Raw genomic sequence first — 20,290 nt, 5'->3', positions numbered from 1 at the left:
TAGATTTTTGCAACTTTCTCTTTCGACAATGGCAGTAGGCTGAGAGCTGCCTTTACTCGGCAAACCGACCAGATAGGGATGTATGGATTGTTTTTACCTAACCTGGAGACACTATTCAACTGTAGAATCTAGGATGTGGGGTTTTCTTAAGAAGCTCACGGTTCTTAAGAGATAGGAATTTTTTGTCTCCTAGAGTAATTCCTGATTTCTAGTCTGCAGATATGGAACTGGCTCACGTAACAGTGGGAGCTCCCTAAATCCTTATCTGTTCTTGGCAAATGCCTTAGCTGCTGTATCCTCAAGCTCAATTTTAGAGCGGGAAGTGGTTTTATATTGGTACATCTATATCTGTGCCATTTCCTGAGTCTAGACTTTAATCAAGTCTGTGTTTCTTATGGTTCCATAGATTTTACCCTAACTCTGTCTTCACTGATTTGTCAGCGCTGTTTCAGATTTGCTTACAACACCAAGTATATTCTCAGAAAGAGCCGTCCAGCCCCACCCCACCAATGGACTTTTCATTGTCCTGGAGACTTTAGACTCATTCGCTGACCTGTTTTTGCATGACCCAGACTCTAATGATAGTAAGCAGCAGTAAGAAGTTGGGCAGTCTTTAACAAGGTAGCTAGCTGGCCCCTTTAAGAGACATAAGTGGGTGTCCCTTGTCCAATGGTCGCTGCACACTGAATCCTGATAGTGACCCTAAGGCTAAGTGTCTTGAAATTAGTTGGAATGGTGTAGACAGGTTTCAGAACTGAGCAAAATCAGGGTGGAGGGTGGTTTCCTAATAGGTCCCACATTTCAGGGATGAGGAGAACAGAGAATACTGCACATTGGGCGCACTGGGCATGCCCGCAGCCCCGGGCTTAAAGTTGGAGAGGGACAAGCAGTTGACAGAGGAAGGGGAGGGCAGTCAAGCCACATGCCAACACCAGAGGGTGTGAACACTGAGCTAATGTCCTGTTCCAGGCTAAGCTGAGTTGGGCTGGGTCTGAAAGGTGGAAACCAGCAATTAGAAGAACCTGTAAAAGAGAGACATGCAAGAGCAGAGAAATACTGGTCACGCGTGGTTAGCAAATTCTGGCTTTTTCAAGTCTATATTTCTAGCCTGGACTCTCTTCCAAATTCCAAACCTTGTGTCTGGCCCTCCTGTTGGAAAATACGTTAGAGCCACCATGTCAAAGCCATCTGTGTCATCTTCTTCATCAAACTGGTACCTTGATTGGCTTTTTTATTCCTCTTGAAGTACACAACCAGTCTGCCCATCACCTGCTAGAAACTTCAGTCATTTCTCTCCTTTAAGCCTTCACACATATTAGTCACGGAGACTTTAATCAATTAAAAAAAAACTTTCCTCATCTGTCCCTCCTTCATGCCAGGCTCCCGTTATTACCTCATAGATCCAGCGTGGCAGGCACACCCTGCTTGGCCGCCCTGTATCTGATGTCCTTCCCCTTAACTCTGACCGGCCCTTTTACTATTGCTAAATATCCTGTCTTCCTTATCACAGAACCTTCCACAACTCCCCCTTACTACCGACTGCAAGAGAAAGTCCTCACCGCACTTTGGATGGAGCTGACTTTTCTGGCCTTTTCTTATATTTGCACACAAGTGCTCCCTGAGCTTCATTGGTCAGATCACCATTTCCTGAATAGTTTGGCACAGGCATGGTGCTCTGCTCTACTTCTGTGGCTCACAATCCCTGCTACCCCACTTCTATCTAAACTCAAGAGAGCTTTCAAGACCCACTGAGCTTCCTGACACCTTTTCCTTTTCCTGACACCTTTCCAAGGCAACCCAGTCTCCTTGTTTCCCTTGGGTTCCTGGTTGGATTGTTGATGCTCTTGATTTGGCAGTTAACCAAGCCTCTCTTGTGATGAACCTTCTAATAGTCATAAGGTCATAAAACTATGCTGCTGGGAAGGCTCTTACCATTCGGTTAATCCAATACTGTTTTGTAAAGAGACATGCCTGAGGTCGCATGGCTGAAATGTGGCAGCGTCTGGGGTGGAACTCCCACAACCTCACCCCCAGCTCAGCAGTCCTTCTGCTTTGTCACACCTGGCTCATTGAATGCTGTTATTATTGAATCCTCCAGCTCTTTGTGTATTTGGCATGAGTACCTGATGTTACCTCCAGCGCAGAGCAGGAGTCCGTGTCAGGGTGTTAGATCTAACTGCTGGAACAAACAACCACCCACATCATAGGTCAGTGTGGTCAGCAGCTGGGGAAGGGAGGCGTCTACACCGCTTCACAGCCATTCAGGAATTCCAGGTTCCTTCCATCTCTTGGCAACATTACTTTTGATTTGTGGCCTCCAATGTCACTGCAAGGGAGAATGGAGATTCACATAAAGGAGATTTGTACCAGCCAGGCGTGCAAGTGTGATTCACACTTCCACCCATATTCCATTAGCCACACGAACTCGACTGTGGGAAGTCTGGGAAATGTGGCCCAGAAAGAAAACTAAATGGAATTTGGTGAGCACGTAGCATCTTGCTCTACCATAATAGATGTTTACAAATGTCAGTTCCTTTTGTCATTTTTCTTGTGTATCTCCGTTAGAAAATCTGTAAGCTCCTTATCTGCTGTTTTCTGTGTGCACCCCTCCCCACACCTCCAGTGCCTTGAGCGTAGTAAGGGCCCCAGTGGAATCGTCACTCACAGAATGTCTGAAGATCCTATCATACGCATCATACTGCCCTGGACAGGCAGAGAGTGGGCCTGACCTGGTGCATAGCTAGGGCTCACGTAGGGCTGACAATGCAGAGGACCAAGCTGCCTGGGAGGATTGCTGTCCGGTGAGCTGGATGCATACATACAGCTCTCTGGCCCATTTTACTTTCTATGTATATTCCTTTGTCATTCAATGACTCTCTTTTTTCTTCTCGGTGATGAAAACGTATTACTTTTCAGAGCATAATGTGCTACATGTCATCAGATATTTTTGCCTTCCTCCAGTGGCCCAAGCAGTAAATCTTCGATTCAGCAAACGCTATTGAGCCTCAAGTATATTCCATGTGCTGGTGATACAAGGATGACTAAACATGTCCCTTGCTTTTGAGAAGCTGAGTTCAAGAACTAGAATGAGGTGCTGGATAGAAGCATATGTCAAATGCTATGAAAGGTTCCTCAGAAAGACAAGGCAGGAGGGGCATACCAAAAATCAGGCTCATCAATAATAGTTAAATGCTACATTTTATTTTTAATTAAACAAAAAGCCTTCTAAGATCTGTTTTTATTTGAGTTAGCCAAGAGAAGGAAAGAGGACAGTGTCATATGACAATTTACTTTGCTAGGACCATGGTAGACAAATGTAACATCTTGTGCCTCTTTTGTCCTCCTAAAATCAGATGTGTCAGAAGAACTGGATATAAAACTTTCTCTCAGTAGAAGAGGAGAGAGAATGGAAGATACCTCAGAAGAATGTGAAAATACTTCCTCTTTGGTTGCATTTGAAAATCTCAAGGCAAATGTAACTGATATAATGTTAATCTTGCTAGTGGAGAATGTAAGCGGCCTGTCCAGTAATGATTTCAAAGTGGAAGTATTACGAGATTTTGATGTTGCTGTAGTTACCTTTCAAACGCATACAGGTAAGATCAAGTAATGCTGCATTTGCCAATCTTCTTTGCACCGCACTTTGGGATCTGAGACACTCAGCTAATAGAATCTCTCTGAAAGTTTGACTTTTTCCAGTAGCTAGTAAGAGAAGATTCCAAGTTAGAATAGATGCTTTTTTATTTTGAAAGAGAAGATTTGTTTTAAAACTGAATTCTGGTATGTTCAGTAAATCAGACTTTATTGTATGAGTGTGTGTGTGTGTGTGTGTGTGTGTGTGTTAGTGTTAGAGAGAGACGAACAATAGACACAGATTATACACCCAAATAGAAATCTAAAGTCTTAGGTTATTAAAGTGATTCTAAGGAGTCGAGTCAGCATTTTCATGTGTTATCTCACTGGGAGAAGTAAATATTGATCTGTGTTACCAAACTAGACTTAATGGAATGTAATAATGATAATAACAGCAGACACTCATATAGAGATACTGTAAGTCAGGGACTGTGTGCCAAGCCTGTGCCATGTGTCAATGTATTTATTCCTTTTAACAACCTTTTGAGATCATTGTTATCACTCCTCATTTTATAGTCGAGGAGCCGGAGATGCAGAGATGCTAATCAATTCTTGGATTTGAACCTCGGCAGCCCACCTCTACACAGCCGGTTGTCTTGTTTCCTTTACCCTATATTTCCTTAGTACTAGCATGGTCATCCCATATGCAGGAGAGTAAGTGCACGTGATGCAGGAAATGAGTGCTGTTCAAGGTCTGTGTGTGGAGTTATCTCCAGAAAGACCAGGGATTCTTCTGTTCTAATCCGAGCCTTCACTGTCCCATGGCCATGGTAGGAGAATGGCTAAGTAAGAGCACAGGTCATGAAGTCAAAATTCTAGCTCCACCATTTGACTAATTCTCTGAGGTTGTCCAAGTTACTACCTTCTGGGCTTTGCTTTTCTCATCTATAAAATAGAGGAAAAAACACCTACCTGATACAGCTTCTAAGAGGGTTAAATGAGATAATGTGTGCAAAGCCCTTCATATAGTACCTGAGACATAGTAAGAGCTCAGTGAAGGGTGCTATTCTTATTTCAAATGTATAATTATTTTTTATAAAGGAAAAACTAAGTGGACTTGCTTTTGTTCATTAATCACACCTACTATGTGTGATTACTGCTATGTGCTAGGCACTTGCCTACGTGCTGAGGGTACCTAGATGAATAATTCTTGGCTTGCTCTTGAGGAACTCCTGTGGAGTTAGAGACTCATAAGTAAATGAAAAATGAAGATGTGAGAGGAGAAGCTGCCTCTCTCAGCCATAAAACAGCAGGCTTCAGGGAAGGGGGGGAGGGGACCCAAACAAGGTGGCTTGGTTTTGCCTTGCTTTCTCCCGTCTATGAGGTCGATGCTCCAGTGGTCCCAGTCTCCCAGGTCCCCAGTACACTGTTGTTTCCCGCCACTGCTCTTCTCTCTGCCTGAAAGCTCTCCTCCCCTTATCTATCTGCTAAACTCTTCTTCATCCTTCAGAACTCAGATCAGCAACTACCTTCTCTGGGAGTCCTTGTGGGATTTCCACTTATTTATCCTCCTGCGTCATCTGATCCCGCAATAGGTCATTTGTGTACTTTCAAGACTCCCTCCCTCCCTCCTTCCCAGATGGTGAACTTTCAAGGACTTGTTATATTCATCAATCTAACCCCAGGTCAGCACAGTGCGGGCACATCATGGGCCCACCTTCGATATTTATTAATTTGAAAGAGATAATCAGAGTCCTGAAGGAGGAATAGGACCAAGACAAAAAAAAAATTAGAGACTTTAGATATAGGTGATTATATATACTGAGGCAAAAGAGAATAGGGTTTTCAAAATAATGGCTAGTTTTGGGGACAATATGGAAAATAAAATGAATGGCAGGAAATAACCAGAAGTGATGTTTGGTAATTACTTTGGAATCAAATACCCAACCAAGGGCATTTTGAGCCTAAGGAACGTGAACTGATTCCTACAGGTAATGGGGAGCCGTGGTAGGATTTGAGAAAAGAATGTAGTGAGAGGATTTGTATCGTAGAGAGAGCACCCAGGTAGGATGTCAAGGGGGGTTGGAGAGAGCTGTGACTGCAGGCGAGGACACAGCTCTGGGGCAGTAAGCCAGGTGAAACATTCACGTGTGTATAACCAACCGTTCAGAGACTGGGAGTTGTAAGGATGCAAATTCTCACATAGAAATTAAAATCTTGCCTCTAAAAATTGAGCGCTTAAAAAAATATAAAAATTGAGTGCTTAGCTATCTTCTTTATCTCAATTAATATTCAGACAGTTTCTTCTGTATAATATAAAGGTATGATCATAATTTCCTGACTGATCTATCGATTGATTTTGATTTGTAGATGCCGTCAAATTCGTTGATGATTGTGCCAGGCACCATTCAGTGAAACAACTTCAGCTTTCTCCAAGACTTCTGGAAGTGACAAAAACAATCAGGGTTGAAAACTTGCCACCTGGTGTTAATGACTATAATTTGAAGTGTTTATTTGAAAATCCACAAAATGGAGGAGGAAGAGTTGCCAGTATTGAATGTTTTCCTGAAGAGAGTTCGGCTCTGATTGAGTTTTTTGACAAAAAAGGTAACATCTATGAGCCTGATTCTGTGAACCTACCTGACATAATCTAAACCATTTTAGCAGAGCTTAAGTTATCAGTTGGGTTCTAATGCGTTTTACTTCTTATTCATAAGTTTCACGGAAATCCAATTAGTAATCCTGTTCATCTGGGTTATGATAGTTAATGAGTCCAGTGATTTAAACTTTAGAGAAGCAATGCTAACTTTTGAAAGACATAAGGAGATTCTCTCATGAGTTTCTACCTAGAGTGAAAAATATATAATTCGTAGACTCTTTGAAATACTGTATATAAAAAAGACTGGGAGTTGTAAGGATGTAAATTCTCACATAGAAATTAAAATCATGTGTGTTTCAGCTGTACACTTGGTAGAAAGTCTCAATTTCAACAAGGTTAGGTAAAGAAATATTCAGAAACACGTACACTTCCTATAAAGTATCACTACTTCCCCTTTCGCCTGTCAGTCTCATCAGTCAGAAATTAATAGGGACAGTAAATGGCATCCAATGGATGTCTGCTAGATTGTTCTTTGCAGCAACCTTGTGAAAAACCATGTCCAGCTGAACTTCATGGAATCATTTCTGAGGGTTTTTTGGATATTAGATGGCCAGTTCACTGAGACATGTAGACTCAGCTCGGAGATTCCCCTTGGTGTTTGAAGGTGGAGGCTGAGGAATAGGAATCAGGGGGGCTGACGTCTTAGGGAGAGGAGGAACAGTGGGCTTGGGATTAATGGGGGGAGCATGAGACATGATCCTGTGGCATTCCACCCACTGAAGATAAACTGCTTCATGGGAGATACATGGAGGAAACTCCCTTTGGCTTTGATGAGTTGGGGAAACTGGAGTGAAGGTGTGGTTTGGATTAGAATGGAATAAAAGTCCTAGTGTGTTCCTTGGGCAAGGGGACAAAAGAGGTCACAATTGGTTTAAATCTCCCTGAACCTGGGCTTGGACCCAGGGAGAGAGCTACGTGAAGCTGCCTAGAAGTTAACCTTCCAATTTATGGTGGGGCTTCGAACCTCTTGAAGGCCTGGTGCAGTTGGCTCTGTCTCAGGATGTCTGCATTACACGTGGATGACTAATAATACGAACTATGTAATTAGGGTTATTTGATGCAGAGCTGCACCTGTGACCAGTTGGGCACTCTTCAAAGGTTCCCCTTCGTGACTATGTTGGCCATGCCTCCCCATCTAAACTCATGAACTCTCTGTTCTCTGTGGCCTGAGATACGCTGATTTTTCCCTTTCTTTGGCTGCTCCCTCTTATAATCATAACTCACATTTGCATAGCTCTGCAGGGCGCTACAAAGTGTATTCGCAGACACTGCTCTGTGGACATTGCCAGTACTGTAATCCCTATTTTACAAATAAGAAACAGGCACAAAGGGATCCCTGGGTGGCGCAGCGGTTTGGCGCCTGCCTTTGGCCCAGGGCGCGATCCTGGAGACCCGGGATCGAATCCCACATCGGGCTCCCGGTGCATGGAGCCTGCTTCTCCCTCTGCCTATGTCTCTGCCTCTCTCTCTCTCTCACTGTGTGCTTATCATAAATAAATAAAATAAAATAAAATTTAAAAAATTGAAATACTGGTGTCACATACACAGAAGGCAAGGCGAGGCCCTTGAGTGAAGGGACGAATAAAAATGTTTGAAATAGAAACTTTAAAAAAAAAAAAAAAAAAAAAAAAAAAAAAGAAACAGGCACAAAAAGGTCAAATAACTTGACTAAGGTTACACAGCTAGTAAGTGACAGAGCCAGTATCTGAACCTGGTTAGTCTAGCCCCTAATCTCTGCTCTTAAGCTCTTCATTCTTTCCCAATCTCCTGTTCACCTATAACATTAATTTTTCCTATGGGCTATTTCACCACTTACAATGGGTTATTAGTAATGAGGCCAACTGTAGCAAAAGCTGGATTAAAAACATAATTTGCCAGCAACCTACATTTTACGTAGATTATTTGAGAGGAATAAATTAGGCACTTATTCTGGAATTACTTTGTTCAATTTTACAAGATCTGATTCATAAAATCTTAAGGAAAGGAACTCTTATTGAATAACCTACTCTAAGTAAAATCTTTTGCTGTGTTTTCTGCCACAGTAGCTCACTGAATCCTAGTAATGCTGTGCATATAGTTACTTTTTCTTGAAGAGGAGGACACAGGATGGAGAATTTAAGGCACAGCAAGGTGACATCTGTGATGCTTCTTGAGTCAGACAGATCAGAGTTCAAATCCTGGGTTTGGTGCTTACTAGCTTTGTGCTCTTGGGCAAATTATTACTTTACTTATTTATTATTATTTATCTCTATATTTTAAGATTTATTTATTCATTTATTTATTTGAGAGCACAGGCACAAGCAGGAGGGGCAGAGGGAGAGAGAGAATCTCAAGCGGACTTCATGCTGCGCACAAAACCTGACATGGGGGCTCTATCTCATAATCCTGAGGTCACGACCTGAGTCAAAACTAAGAGTTGGACACTTAACCGACTGAACCATCCAGGCGCCCCTGTATATATATTTCTTGAAGTATAGTTGCCGCACAATGTTATATTAGTTTCAGGTGCACAACAAAGTGATTCAACAACTCTATACGCTCTGCTCACAAGTGTAGCTACCATTATCGCCATTCATACGGCACTGTCACAATATCATTGATTCTATTCCCCTGCTGTACCTGTCATCCCTGTGACTTACTTATTCCATAACTGGAAGCCTGTATCTCCCACTGCCCTTTATCCATTTATCACAGGGGCTTCACCAATTCAACCAAGAGTCCACAAGGATTCCTTTTTCTCTACGTCTTCATCAATACTTGTTATTTCTTGTATTTTTGATACTAGCTATTCTGACAGGTATGAGGTGGTATCTCCTTGTAGTTTTGATTTGTATTTCCCTGATGATGAGTGATGTTGAGCATCTTTTCATGTGTGTCCGTTGGCGATCTGGATGTCTTCTTTGGAAAAATGCCTACTCACTCAGGTCCAGTGTTGAGCAATTTACTTTAACCCACCGAAAGCCTGTTTTCTCACCTATAAAACAAGGCTCACCGTTATTACATGCCTCAGAAGAATTTGTGAGGATCGAATGAAATGATACCTGCACATGGTGGGTCTCAGTACACGTTAGTGGTCACTGGTCCTGCCCAGGCTCAGGGCCCATACAGAGCCATGTTGGGAAGTTCCAGCTATGTGTCTTGGCCTCTGAAGGCCATGTTCTTTTTGTGACATCCGGCTCCAGGCCTAGGAGACAATCATGCACAAGGTGAAGTTATTTTTCACATATTTCTATAAGGATGCTATTTTAATCCAAGGTGTTACTGGAATTCATTCTAATTATCTTCCTTCTTAGACCCTTTTCACCTAATAACTAACACAAGGGAAAGAAGAGTACCCCCCAACACATACACACACACACACACATACACACACATACACACACACATCCCACCCTAGGGACCACCCCAGCAGAAGTGGCAGGAGGGGGATCATAGCAAGGACAAGGGGAAGGGCAGGACTTACTGAATCCAAGTCCCCAGAGCTGGGTTCTCCAACGACCTTGAGCCTATCTTGTTTGGAAACCCTGGTAAAGGGGCAAGAGTGTGGGTTTTAGGGTTAGACAGATACTGGCTCAAATCTTAGCTCAGATATTTGTCATTAACATGGTCCCATCTGAGTTACCTAACCTTCCCTAGCCTCAGTTCTATCATTTGTAAATAGGGGTGATAATAATAGTGCCTCTACTTCAAAGAGTTGTTGAGAAGCTTAAATAAATAAGTATGTAGAAAGAACTTAGAATGGCATCTGACACATGGTAAGCTCTGATAATTATTATTATGCTCTTTCTCTTAGAGGGATTACTAGAATAAATCAGCTAAGAAGCCTAAAACTGTGAGACTGTGCAAGAAGCAGCGTATATCATGATTCTTACACGAGCTTTGCTTTGAGCACCAGAATATTCTTTGCACAAGGGCAAACATGACCCCCATATTTGTGAACAAATTCTTATCTATTTGTTAGCCTGGTGGTGATATATCAGTGTTATCAGAAAACAGAAAATAGAATTTACTTAACAGAATTTCAACATAGAGTGATCTTGGTTGAAAAGTATTCCATTAAACAAAGGATACCTATGTAGGATTAATAAAAATCAATTTACACTTGAGCACTTTGAGAGTAGTGCTGCTTTCTAATAGCACGTTATAACATCAAAGCTTTACAATCATTAGGATTCTTTTTTCCTCTAATAGTGAAGTGTTTTTTTTTTTTCACTTGAAACATCACACTGGAATAATTTTATTTCTTTCCTTTTAAGTGTTACACACCATCATGACCAAGAAACTTGAATTCAAACATATGCCACTCTCTGTGTTTCCATACTATACCTCTCTGGGCACAGCCTTGTACGGAAAGGAAAAACCTCTGATCAAGCTTCCGGCACCATTCAGAGAACCATTAGATCTTCCCTTATGGAGGTTCTTGCAGCAAAAGAATCATCTGATCAAGGAGATAAATGATGAAGCGAGACGATGTCACTGTGAACTAATATGGTCTAAACTCAGTGCTGAAGTTACTATCAGACCTGCGACCACATTATTCTGTCTAGGTAGACTGAAAATCAGGACCTGGAGGGAAGATGTTTCCATGGCATTCTCTAGCATCAGGTCTAAGTATAAAGTTACTACGCTTACTGTGGACCCCACGGTGTGGGACGCCGTAAGAAATCATTTAGAAGACGACAGGATTTTGATAGAGTTTGATACACTGACAGGGACTGTAACCTTAGTGGGGAAATCAGAGGATGTACAGAACGTGGAGCCACAAATCAAGGAATTAATAGAAAGTACCGTTCAAAAAATTAAGAGAGAAGAGCAAAGTCTAGAGGAAAAAGTGGCTCTTTCTCCCGGAAGGTATTCTCTTTTGTGTCACAGCAACGCCCTAGAGCATCTCCGCACTGAGTGCCCAGAGGTGGAGATGTGTTACGACAAAGCTTCTCAACACATGTGCTTCAAGGGTTTCCACGCAGATGTGAATAAAGCAAAGTGTGAAATACAGAAGAAGATGGACATCATGGTTCAAAAAAGCATCGAGCTTCCCCCTGAGATTTTCCAGTTTTTGCAACAAGTAGACTGTGTAGAATTTTCGAAGTCTCTTTTGGTGGCACAGAAAATTCTTGCAGTTTATGAGCTAGCAGGTACAGCTGTCGTCCTAACCGGCTATTCCTCTGCAGTCCTATCGGATGCCGCAAAGCAGATGGTCACTGCTTTAAGTTACAAGCGCCTGGACCTTAAGGACGGGGAAGTTCTTAAAGGCAGGAAATGGAAAGGGCTCACTCACAGTTTGCACAGGAGACATAATTCGCCCTCTAGGACTGTGATCATCGACGAGCTCACTTCAGAAACCAAAACCGAGGTCGTCATCGCCGGCTGCACGAGCCAAGTGAATGAAACCTACAGCTTGCTGTTCAGCTTTGTGGAAAAGCACATGAGGGTAGAGCGACTGATCGAAATCGAGCCTCCCATCGTCATTGATTACTTGAGGAGAGAGAAGAAGCTCTGCTGGCAGAAGATGAAGAGGACAAACGTCCAGGTCATTTTCAATCCGGAGAACAGGGCCCAAGGCGTCCTGCTGATCGGGCCTCAGGCCAGGGTCCTGGAGGGCGTGAGTCTCCTGGGCCAGGTGCGGGAGGCCGTGCGCGTGGAAAGCCTGCAGGTGCACACGCCGGGGGCCAGCCGGCTCTTCCAGGAGAAGGCGCCCTATTACAGAAGCGAGGTCCAGCGGCGGTTCGGCTGTTGCCTGGAGCTGCAGGAGGCCGCAGGGGCGGCGGGCCGGGGCGACGCGCACAGGGGCCTGCCTCGGGTGGAGCTGCGCCCTGGGGTGGCCCTGGCCGTGCAGCGGGGCGACCTGACCCGCTTCCCCGCCGCCCAGGCCGTGGTGAGCCCCGCCAGCGGGGACCTGCAGCTCCGCGGGGGCCTGGCGGCCGCGCTGGCCCAGGCAGCAGGCCCCGCGCTCCAGGAGGACTGCAGCCGGCTGCTGAGGACGGCGGGCCCCGTCCCTGTGGGCGGCGCCGTGGCCTCCACGGCGGGGAAGCTGCCCTACCGCCTGGTCATCCACGCCGTGGGGCCCCAGTGGAAGGACAGCGAGGCCTCGAGGTGCGTGTCCCAGCTCAAGGCGGCCGTGAAGCAGAGCCTGCGTCTGGCCGAGGCGCACGGCTGCAGGTCCGTGGCCATCCCTGCCATCAGCTCCGGACTCTTCGGCTTCCCCTTAGCCGTGTGCGTCAGGACTATCGTTCTGGCCGTCCAGGAAAGCTGCCAGCTGAGCCACGATGGGCACGCCCTGAAAGAGATTTACCTGGTGGATACAGCGGAGAAGACCGTCCAGGCCTTCGCGGACACTGTGACAGCGCTGGCCGAGGTCCCTGGACCTGCCGCCGTGCAGCCCGGCCCGACAGGTGTCCATGCAAGCGGACAGGTGTCGCTGTCCCAGGGCAATCTGAGGGTCCTGCTGGTGAAAGGAGATGCACAGAGAGCTGCGGTGAGTGTCCCCGCCTGCAGGACACCACGGCGGTGCTGGGACCCCAGCCAGCCTGTCCTGGGGGTGGGGTGGAGGCGGCTAGGACCCAGGGGGAGACCCCGTGCCCCCCTGACCCAGCCTCTCAGGTGGGGCTTCCTCAGAAAACTGGGCAACTTCACTGAGACATTTACCAACAGAGACTGGCCAGCCTATGGCGGGACCTGCGAGTGGTTTCCAGCCGATGTGAAAACCTGCAATATCTTACATCTACGCTCAGGGTCACCACTTCCACATTTGTGCTTTTCGCAGTGCCTTTACACCTGTCATATTTGGGCAGATCTGAAGTTAATTTCCTGCCAAACTTACTGAGAGCGGATACAGAAAAATCCGAGCAGAGGATGGGAGTCTTGTCAATGGCACTGAACCAGGGTCATCACTCCTCGGTGACCCATGAGGGGCAGCTTTGGAAATCACTTGCTCACGTCCCCTCTCCGGTCTTCTGGCGTCTTCATCTGGCCCAATTTAGAACATCTCTGTCAGGTCCAACCAGTCTGACCACAGCTCAGACCTCCCGGGGTTGTGTTTGTGCAGGTTCCCTCCCAGGTGACAGCCCGTCTCCCTCTGCCTGGTGCACTGATTCCTGCCCCAGACCCCACCAGCCACTGGCTCTGCTCTCCTTCAGAAACCCTGTACTAGTTATATATCGATTTTTGATGGCTCTCTGCTGTCCTGGAGTTTTTTTTTTTTTTTAAATATTTCATTTATTTATTCGAGAGAGAGAGGCAGAGACACAGGCAGAGGGAGAAGCAGGCTCCATGTAGGAGCCTGACATGGGACTCGATCCTGGGTCTCCAGGATCAGGCCCTGGGCTGAAGGCGGCACTAAACCGCTGAGCCACCCGGGCTGCCCCCGGAGTGTTATTAAATAAATATCTAGCACGACTTTGCCTTGGGTGGCATTTCAGTCTCTGAAAATAATCTTCATGGTTTCCCCACTGTAGTGCCAAACCCAGTGGCTTAAATATGGTAAACCCTGAGGAATGCTCTTTGTTAGCATCTGAAACAAGTTGGTTTCGTCTTTAAGGCTGACGTTATTGTCAACTCCGTTCCGGTGAATCTCAAGCTTAATAGAGGGCTCCTTTCCCAAGCCCTCTTGGAAAAAGCTGGGCCAAAGCTCCAGGAGGAACTGGACATGGTGGGACGAGCAGTGGCTGTTGGCATGGGCACAGTTCTCCAAACCAGTGGATGCGATCTGCACTGTCGCTACGTGCTTCACGTGGTGGCTCCGGACTGGGAAGAGGGCAGCACGTCTTCACAAAAGGTAGGGCCAAGTTTGCGGTTCTCTCGGAAACTGGGTAGCGCTTGGGATCCTCCTCTCAGTATCATGTAGGTTGGATCCTCTCCGTCTGTCACATTATCAGGACGTTCTATCACTATGGCCATTTCTTTCAGCCGTGGCTGACTTCTCCCGGGGAGACTAGTTAATAATATAAATGGACTATAGTGCTCAATCATTATTGGGGCTCAGGGAAGAGTTACTGAAGATGACACGTCTTCCGTGAGGATAGCAAGGTGAGGGCGTGAAGAATGGAAGAGAATGAAGGGTCAGAGCAGTAGTTGTTTTGCTGCTTTCCTTTGTTGCTAAGTGAGTTTGGATCTTTTCAGAGGGCCTCTGAGGTTTCCTTTTCTTTTTCCTTGTCTACTCCTGTCTGGCCTTTCCTTTTCTGCCTGCCCTTAGCCTCTCTTGAGAGCAGAGGAGTAGACAGAGATCATAGTCAAAGTTGCTAAATTCTCATCATTTTTGTTCTAACTCCCCTTTCTAGGAAAGATGCATAAAGATGTGCTTTGTGCTTTTCAGATCATGAGAGACATAATCAGAAAATGTCTGGAAATCACGGAGAGCCTGTCCTTAAGATCAATTGCATTTCCAGCAATAGGAACAGGAAATTTGGGGTTTCCTAAAACTATTTTTGCTGAATTAATAACTTCAGAAGTGCTAACATTTAGTAGCAAGACTCAACTGGCAGCTTTACAAGAGGTTCAATTTCTGCTGCACCCGAATGATCATGAAAATATTCAGGTACAGTCTCACTCATTTCTGGTTATTTGGGCAGCTGAGCCCTACTGTTCTCAAATGTCTTCTTGGTGGGTCTATTAGGTTGTTTCTTTCATGTATTTTCTGTACAGGAAAGTAAAGGAGTGGTGTAGACTAGTTGCAGCACAGCAAATGTCAAGCAGCAAATTTATGGATACAGAAAAAAAATTTAACTTATTAAAAAAATTAACTTATTTGAAGAATAAAACTTCAAACATAAGTAAAAGTAGACAAAATGCCATAATAAACTGCCTTGTACCCATCACTCTTCTTCACAATGATCAACCTATGGCCAGTATGTTTCATCTCTACCTCCATTTATTTCCCTTCTTCCTATATTATTTCCAAGCAAATCCTAGACATATGCTTTACCTATAAACAATTCAGTATTTATTTTAAACAGTAGGATCCTTTTTAAAAAGTAACATAACCACAATACTGTTTCACACTTCAAATAAATTGAAAATCAGTCCCTTATTTCCTCTGTTGTCAATTCAATGTCCAAATTTCCAATTGTCTCATAAATGCTTCATTTTGTTTTGTTTTTTTTTGGAGGGGTTGTTATTTATTTATTTATTTATTTATTTATTTATTTATTTAATTTGAGAGAGAGAGAGAGTGTGTGTGTGCGCGTGCATGTAGGGGAGGGCAGAAGGAGAGGGAGACAAAGAATCTCAAGCAGACTCCCTGAGCGTGGATCCCTGTAATGGGCCCTGGCTGGATCCCACGACCCCAAGTCCCTGTCCTGAGATCACAGCTGGAGCCAAAACCAAGAGCCCAACACAGTTGAATAACTGACCAAGTCACCCAGGCATCTTTTTTTTTTTTTTTTTTTCCAGGCATCTTATTTTGTTTTTATAGCTTGTTTGTTTGAATCAGAATCCAAATAAGGTCCATATATTGCAGTAGAGCTGACATCCCTTAATCGTTTTTTAATCTAGGGGATTCCCTTTCATAGGAACCTAGAAAGTTTAGTACATAATATAAAAGTTGTAGTCCTCTAAATAGGAGGACAAACGGTTGTCTATAAATTATGTCAGGACATCCCCATGGGCATAGGAGAGTTGGAACTAGGAATTCCAGAACCATCTTCAGTTGTAGCGAGTTCATCAACCAGCTGTCCTCTTTTACACACGGAGCTTGCCTGCTGTCTCCCCACCCCTGAGAGCCCATCAGCTGGGATCCTGGTTCTGTAGTCTCCCTGTGTCCACCTCCCATTACTGGATCAACTTTTAGCAAAGAAGTTATACTTATTTTTTTCCTCCCCCTAAATCTCTCTTGCTTGTTTCAAAGGAGAAAGAAAGTGATGATTTGAGGATGTCACTACCAGGCAAAGAAATGAAATTCACAGGTTTATTAACCCTAGGATTAGGGTCCTCCAGAGAGAACTACTTTCTAGTGATTCCTCTCCTGGGACAAATTAAAATTAAAAAAATGGAAGTGTTGCTGTCTTATGTGACTATCTTTCTTTTTTTTTTTAAATTTTTATTTATTTATGATAGTCACAGAGAGAGAGAGAGAGAGAGAGGCAGAGACATAGGCAGAGGGAGAAGCAGGCTCCACGCACCGGTAGCCCGATGTGGGATTCGATCCCGGGTCTCCAGGATCGCGCCCTGGGCCAAAGGCAGGGGCCAAACCGCTGCGCCATCCAGGGATCCCTGACTATCTTTCTTTTACTACTATGTTGTTGTGGTGGTTGTTTTTTACAATTGGCAAGGTACTTGCTCTTACCGATTATGAAAAGAATATTCATTGTAGAAACTTTGAACCACACAAAATGCATACATTCTTTTAGTTGCATTTCGTCTTCTTTTATACATGTGTACTTTTAGAAGCAATTACAGGGATGCCTGGGTGACTCAGTCAGTTGAACATCTGCCTTTGGCTTGGGTCATGATCATGGGGTCCTGGGATCAAGCCCCACACGGGGCTCGCTGCTCAGCAGTGAGTCTGCTTCTCCCTCTGCCTGCCCCCTACTTGTGCTCTATCTCTTGCTCTCCCTCTCTCACTCATTCTCCCTCAAATGAATAAATAAAATCTTTTTAAAAAGTGGGATTATATAATGCAACTTAATAGCATTTTTTTCATTTAATCGTATAAAAAGAATTTCTCTATTCCATTAATAATTCTTTGAAAATGAGATTTTTGGTGTCTGTTAAATGTTCCAACACATGGATATACCAAAGTTTATTTAACCATTTCCCTGTTGGATTTTTGAACTTTTATCTTTTCTTTGCTATACATAGTGTGTAATGAATATGCTTGTATTTATAACTTAGTTCACATATTTTAATAGTTTTCCTAGAATGAATCTGTAAAAACAGAATTATATGTATTATTTTTATAATTTCAAAAATCCATAATGAAAATAACACTTTCAGAGTTGTTCTCTCCTAAGTATGTGTGCATGCAAGATTGAAAGCCCTGATGAATCAAATTTATTCATCTACTGAGGATTGCAGTGGTCAAAATTGTCTTTGTATTTACAGGCATTTTCACATGTATTTGCCAGAAGGACTAATGGAAATGTCGTCAGTGACACAATTCCCAAGGCTGAAGATGCACAAGGTTCCGTAAAGCTGTGAGATGATAAATTGTTTCTAGTTGCTAAATAACTATTCAGTGAAAGACGGTAGTGATGCCTTTTAGGAAGGAATCAGTTAATGACAAAGAAGATATTAAATTATATCCCACACCCCTGAGTATGTAAGACATTGGTGTGCTTATGTGGTCTGAAGTGAAAGAGTAGGCAGGCAAAATTATATAGTCTCTGCACGGCTTGTAAGTGGTGATGTGGCTGTAATTTCTAAGGATAATGTCACATGTGTTTTCAGAAATAGATACATTTAAAGAGACACCACCAACCAAATGCTTCTCCTGTGTCAGATCTGCCGTTGCTATATTTGAGTTTATCCAAACTCCTGTTTGGAGTTTGCTGAGGCTTCCTAAATCTGAATGTGTGTTTTCCCATCAAAGTTGGGGCTTTTTCACTCATTTCTTTAATCATTTTACCATACCACACTTTCTCCAGTGCCCCAATAACATGAATATGAGGTGTTTTGATAGTGTCCCACAGGTCCCCGGCATCTGTCTCTTTTTTTTTCCCTTTCTAAAATCTCTTTTCCCTCTTTTCATCACATTGGATAATTTCTGTTGATCCACCTCCAAGTTCATGGGCTCTTTTCTCTGTCCACAGCTAATCCAGTGAATTTTTTTATTTCAGATACTGTATTTTTTAGCTCTAAAATGTCCATTTGGTTCCTTTTTTTAAAAATGTAGTTTATAAACTGCAGAGCCTTCTATTTTTCCATTCCTTCCAAATCATTTTCATGCATTCAACTGCGTTTATTTTGACCTCAGGGAGCATAGTTACAGCAGATGTTTTAAAGTCTTTGTCAGGTAATTCCAACAACTGGATCATCTTGAGATTAGCATCTGTAATTGATGATCTCAATCCTTGAGAACTGGTCACATTTTCCTGGTTCTTTATACGACAAACAATTCGGGATTACAGACTGGGCATTTTAAATATTATGTTGTGAAACTTGGTTCCTATGGAAATCTATTGGAAAATGGTGATTGGTTTGTTTTAGCCAGCAGTCAGTTAAGTTCATTCTAAGTGCTCTGTCTCACCTTCTGTGTGGGCAGCAGTTTCTTTCTTTCTTAAAGATTTTATTTATTTACTCAAGAGAGACACAGAGAGAGAGGCAGAGACCCAGGCAGAGGGAGAAGCAGGTTCCATGCAGGGAGCCCGATGCGGGACTCGATCCTAGGACCCCGGGATCATGCCCTGAGCCAAAGGCAGATGCTCAACTACTGAACAACTCAGATGTCTCACAGGCAGCAGTTTCAATGGTAATTTAGTTCTCAAGGCCTTTGCTATGTAGCTTGGATCTGCCCCACATGTGCAACTCCAGGTGAGCTCGGATTTATCCCACTTCATACACGGAATACTGGCTACCTTCTCCAGCTCTTCCGTCTGGGACTCTTACATTCTCTGGCTCAAGGGAGCCCATTTTCTAGGTCCTCTGTCCAGACAGACAGGGTTCTCTGGGAGCTTAAGCTGCCTGTTCAGTTGCCTCATAATTTTGTGTGGTAAGGGTTGCCCTTGTGGGCACAGTGGAGAGAGAGAGAAAGAGGAAGAGGGAGAGGGAGAGAAAGACTGAGCCAGCCAGAGGTATTGTCCCTACACACAAATACATGCTTTTCTTTTTAATAATTTTTTTTTTTTAATTTGAGAGAGAGAGAGAGAGAGAACAGGAGAAGGGGAAGGGCAGAGGGAGAGAGAGAATCTCAAGCAGACTCCTTGCTGAGCTTGGAGCCCCACATGAGGCTCAATCTCACAACCCTCAAATCATCACCTGAGCTGAAATCAAGAGTCAGACACCCAACTGACTGACTCACCCAGGCGCCCCCACATACACGCTTTTCAGACCATAAGGGCCTTTCCTCTTGATTCTTCTGGACAGAAAGGACCGAGTGTTTTTCAGAGTTTTAGCTTCCTGTGGTGCCACTGTGGAGTTCTGCAGCTGGGCTCATCTTGAGGCAAGGCCTGAATTAGAAAAGGAAAAATAGGGACAATCATGAGGATTCCTTCTCATACTTTTCAGCTCACAGGGACCCATTTTCTTTTTCTAATCCTCTGGCCACAAAAGTGGGGATTCTTATTGCATAGTTCTGCAACTGGGGCCACCTTCAGGAGAAAAGAGGAACATTTTTGAAACAAAATAAAATGGGAAACTCTCCCTCCCCTTTACAGGTGGCTTCTTCAAGTTTCGACTCCCTCCCCCAGCCTGCCCACTGTTTACTTTTCAGGTCTCAGTTAGTGGCTTTTCGTATTTATCCTGCACTTTTAGTTATAATTCATGAGTGGGACAGGTGCTTGGGGTCCTGACGTTACCTTGGCCAGCAGCAGAAGTCCACATTTGATACGTGTTAGATTTTATAATCCTTTCCCAGAAACTGGCAATCACTGGAGCTCAGAGTCAGGGCTGGTTAAAGGCTGGAGATCACAGGGAGGGGGAAGAAGAAGTATGAGAGGAATGCATCTGAGGAGTCTGAGATCTAGGTCGTTCTTCTGTTGCTGACTTCGTTGGGGACTCCATTTCTTTTCTTCTCAGGTTCCTATGGGACTGTGTCTAGCCCAAATGTAGACATGCACGAAATGAAGATTGGTCCCATCATCTTCCAGGTGGCCTCTGGAGATATCACCAAAGAAGAGGCAGATGTGATCGTAAATTCAACATCGAAGACATTTAATCTCAAAGCAGGTGCTTCACTTGTAGGATTTTGAGTAGTCTAATAGTCAGCTATCCTACAGTTGCTATCACCAAACTGGTTTCTACAAATTTGGCTTATTAATATTAACAATATTAAAATTATTTTGACATGGTTTCTAATAATTGGTTAACAGTTTATTTATAAGTTTTTCTTCTTTCTTATCAGAAATACCCACGTTATAGGATTCTTTGATGATTGAGAAAGCTTTTTAGATGATGAAGCAATCTTTC

At 43.9% G+C, this 20,290-nt stretch overlaps 1 protein-coding gene across 6 annotated transcripts in view; it reads left to right on the top strand.

The window, feature by feature from the left end:
- PARP14 (poly(ADP-ribose) polymerase family member 14) overlaps positions 1-20,290 on the top strand; it is a 37,407-nt gene that overhangs the window by 6,839 nt on the left and 10,278 nt on the right. For 5 of the 6 annotated variants that reach the window (XR_012024383.1, XM_072812039.1, XM_072812036.1 and 2 more), the window contains 7 exons: positions 3,354-3,596; positions 5,944-6,180; positions 10,489-12,707; positions 13,770-14,006; positions 14,544-14,765; positions 17,270-17,348; positions 19,901-20,050. Coding sequence is in view for 5 of the 6 variants with exons in the window: in XM_072812039.1 (XP_072668140.1) it covers positions 3,354-3,596; positions 5,944-6,180; positions 10,489-12,707; positions 13,770-14,006; positions 14,544-14,765; positions 17,270-17,348; positions 19,901-20,050 (3,387 nt within the window). In the remaining variant the exon portion in view is untranslated. Of the gene's footprint in view, positions 1-3,353; positions 3,597-5,943; positions 6,181-10,488; positions 12,708-13,769; positions 14,007-14,543; positions 14,766-17,269; positions 17,362-19,900; positions 20,051-20,290 lie in introns of those variants that run through there. The other variant, XM_072812040.1, reaches the window with a different exon arrangement.

Source organism: Canis lupus, chromosome 35, assembly GCF_048164855.1.
Source record: "Canis lupus baileyi chromosome 35, mCanLup2.hap1, whole genome shotgun sequence".
NCBI classification, from domain to species: domain Eukaryota; kingdom Metazoa; phylum Chordata; class Mammalia; order Carnivora; family Canidae; genus Canis; species Canis lupus.
The sequence above is the reverse complement of the archived record's forward strand: the minus strand, read 5'-3'. Positions and strand labels throughout refer to the sequence as shown.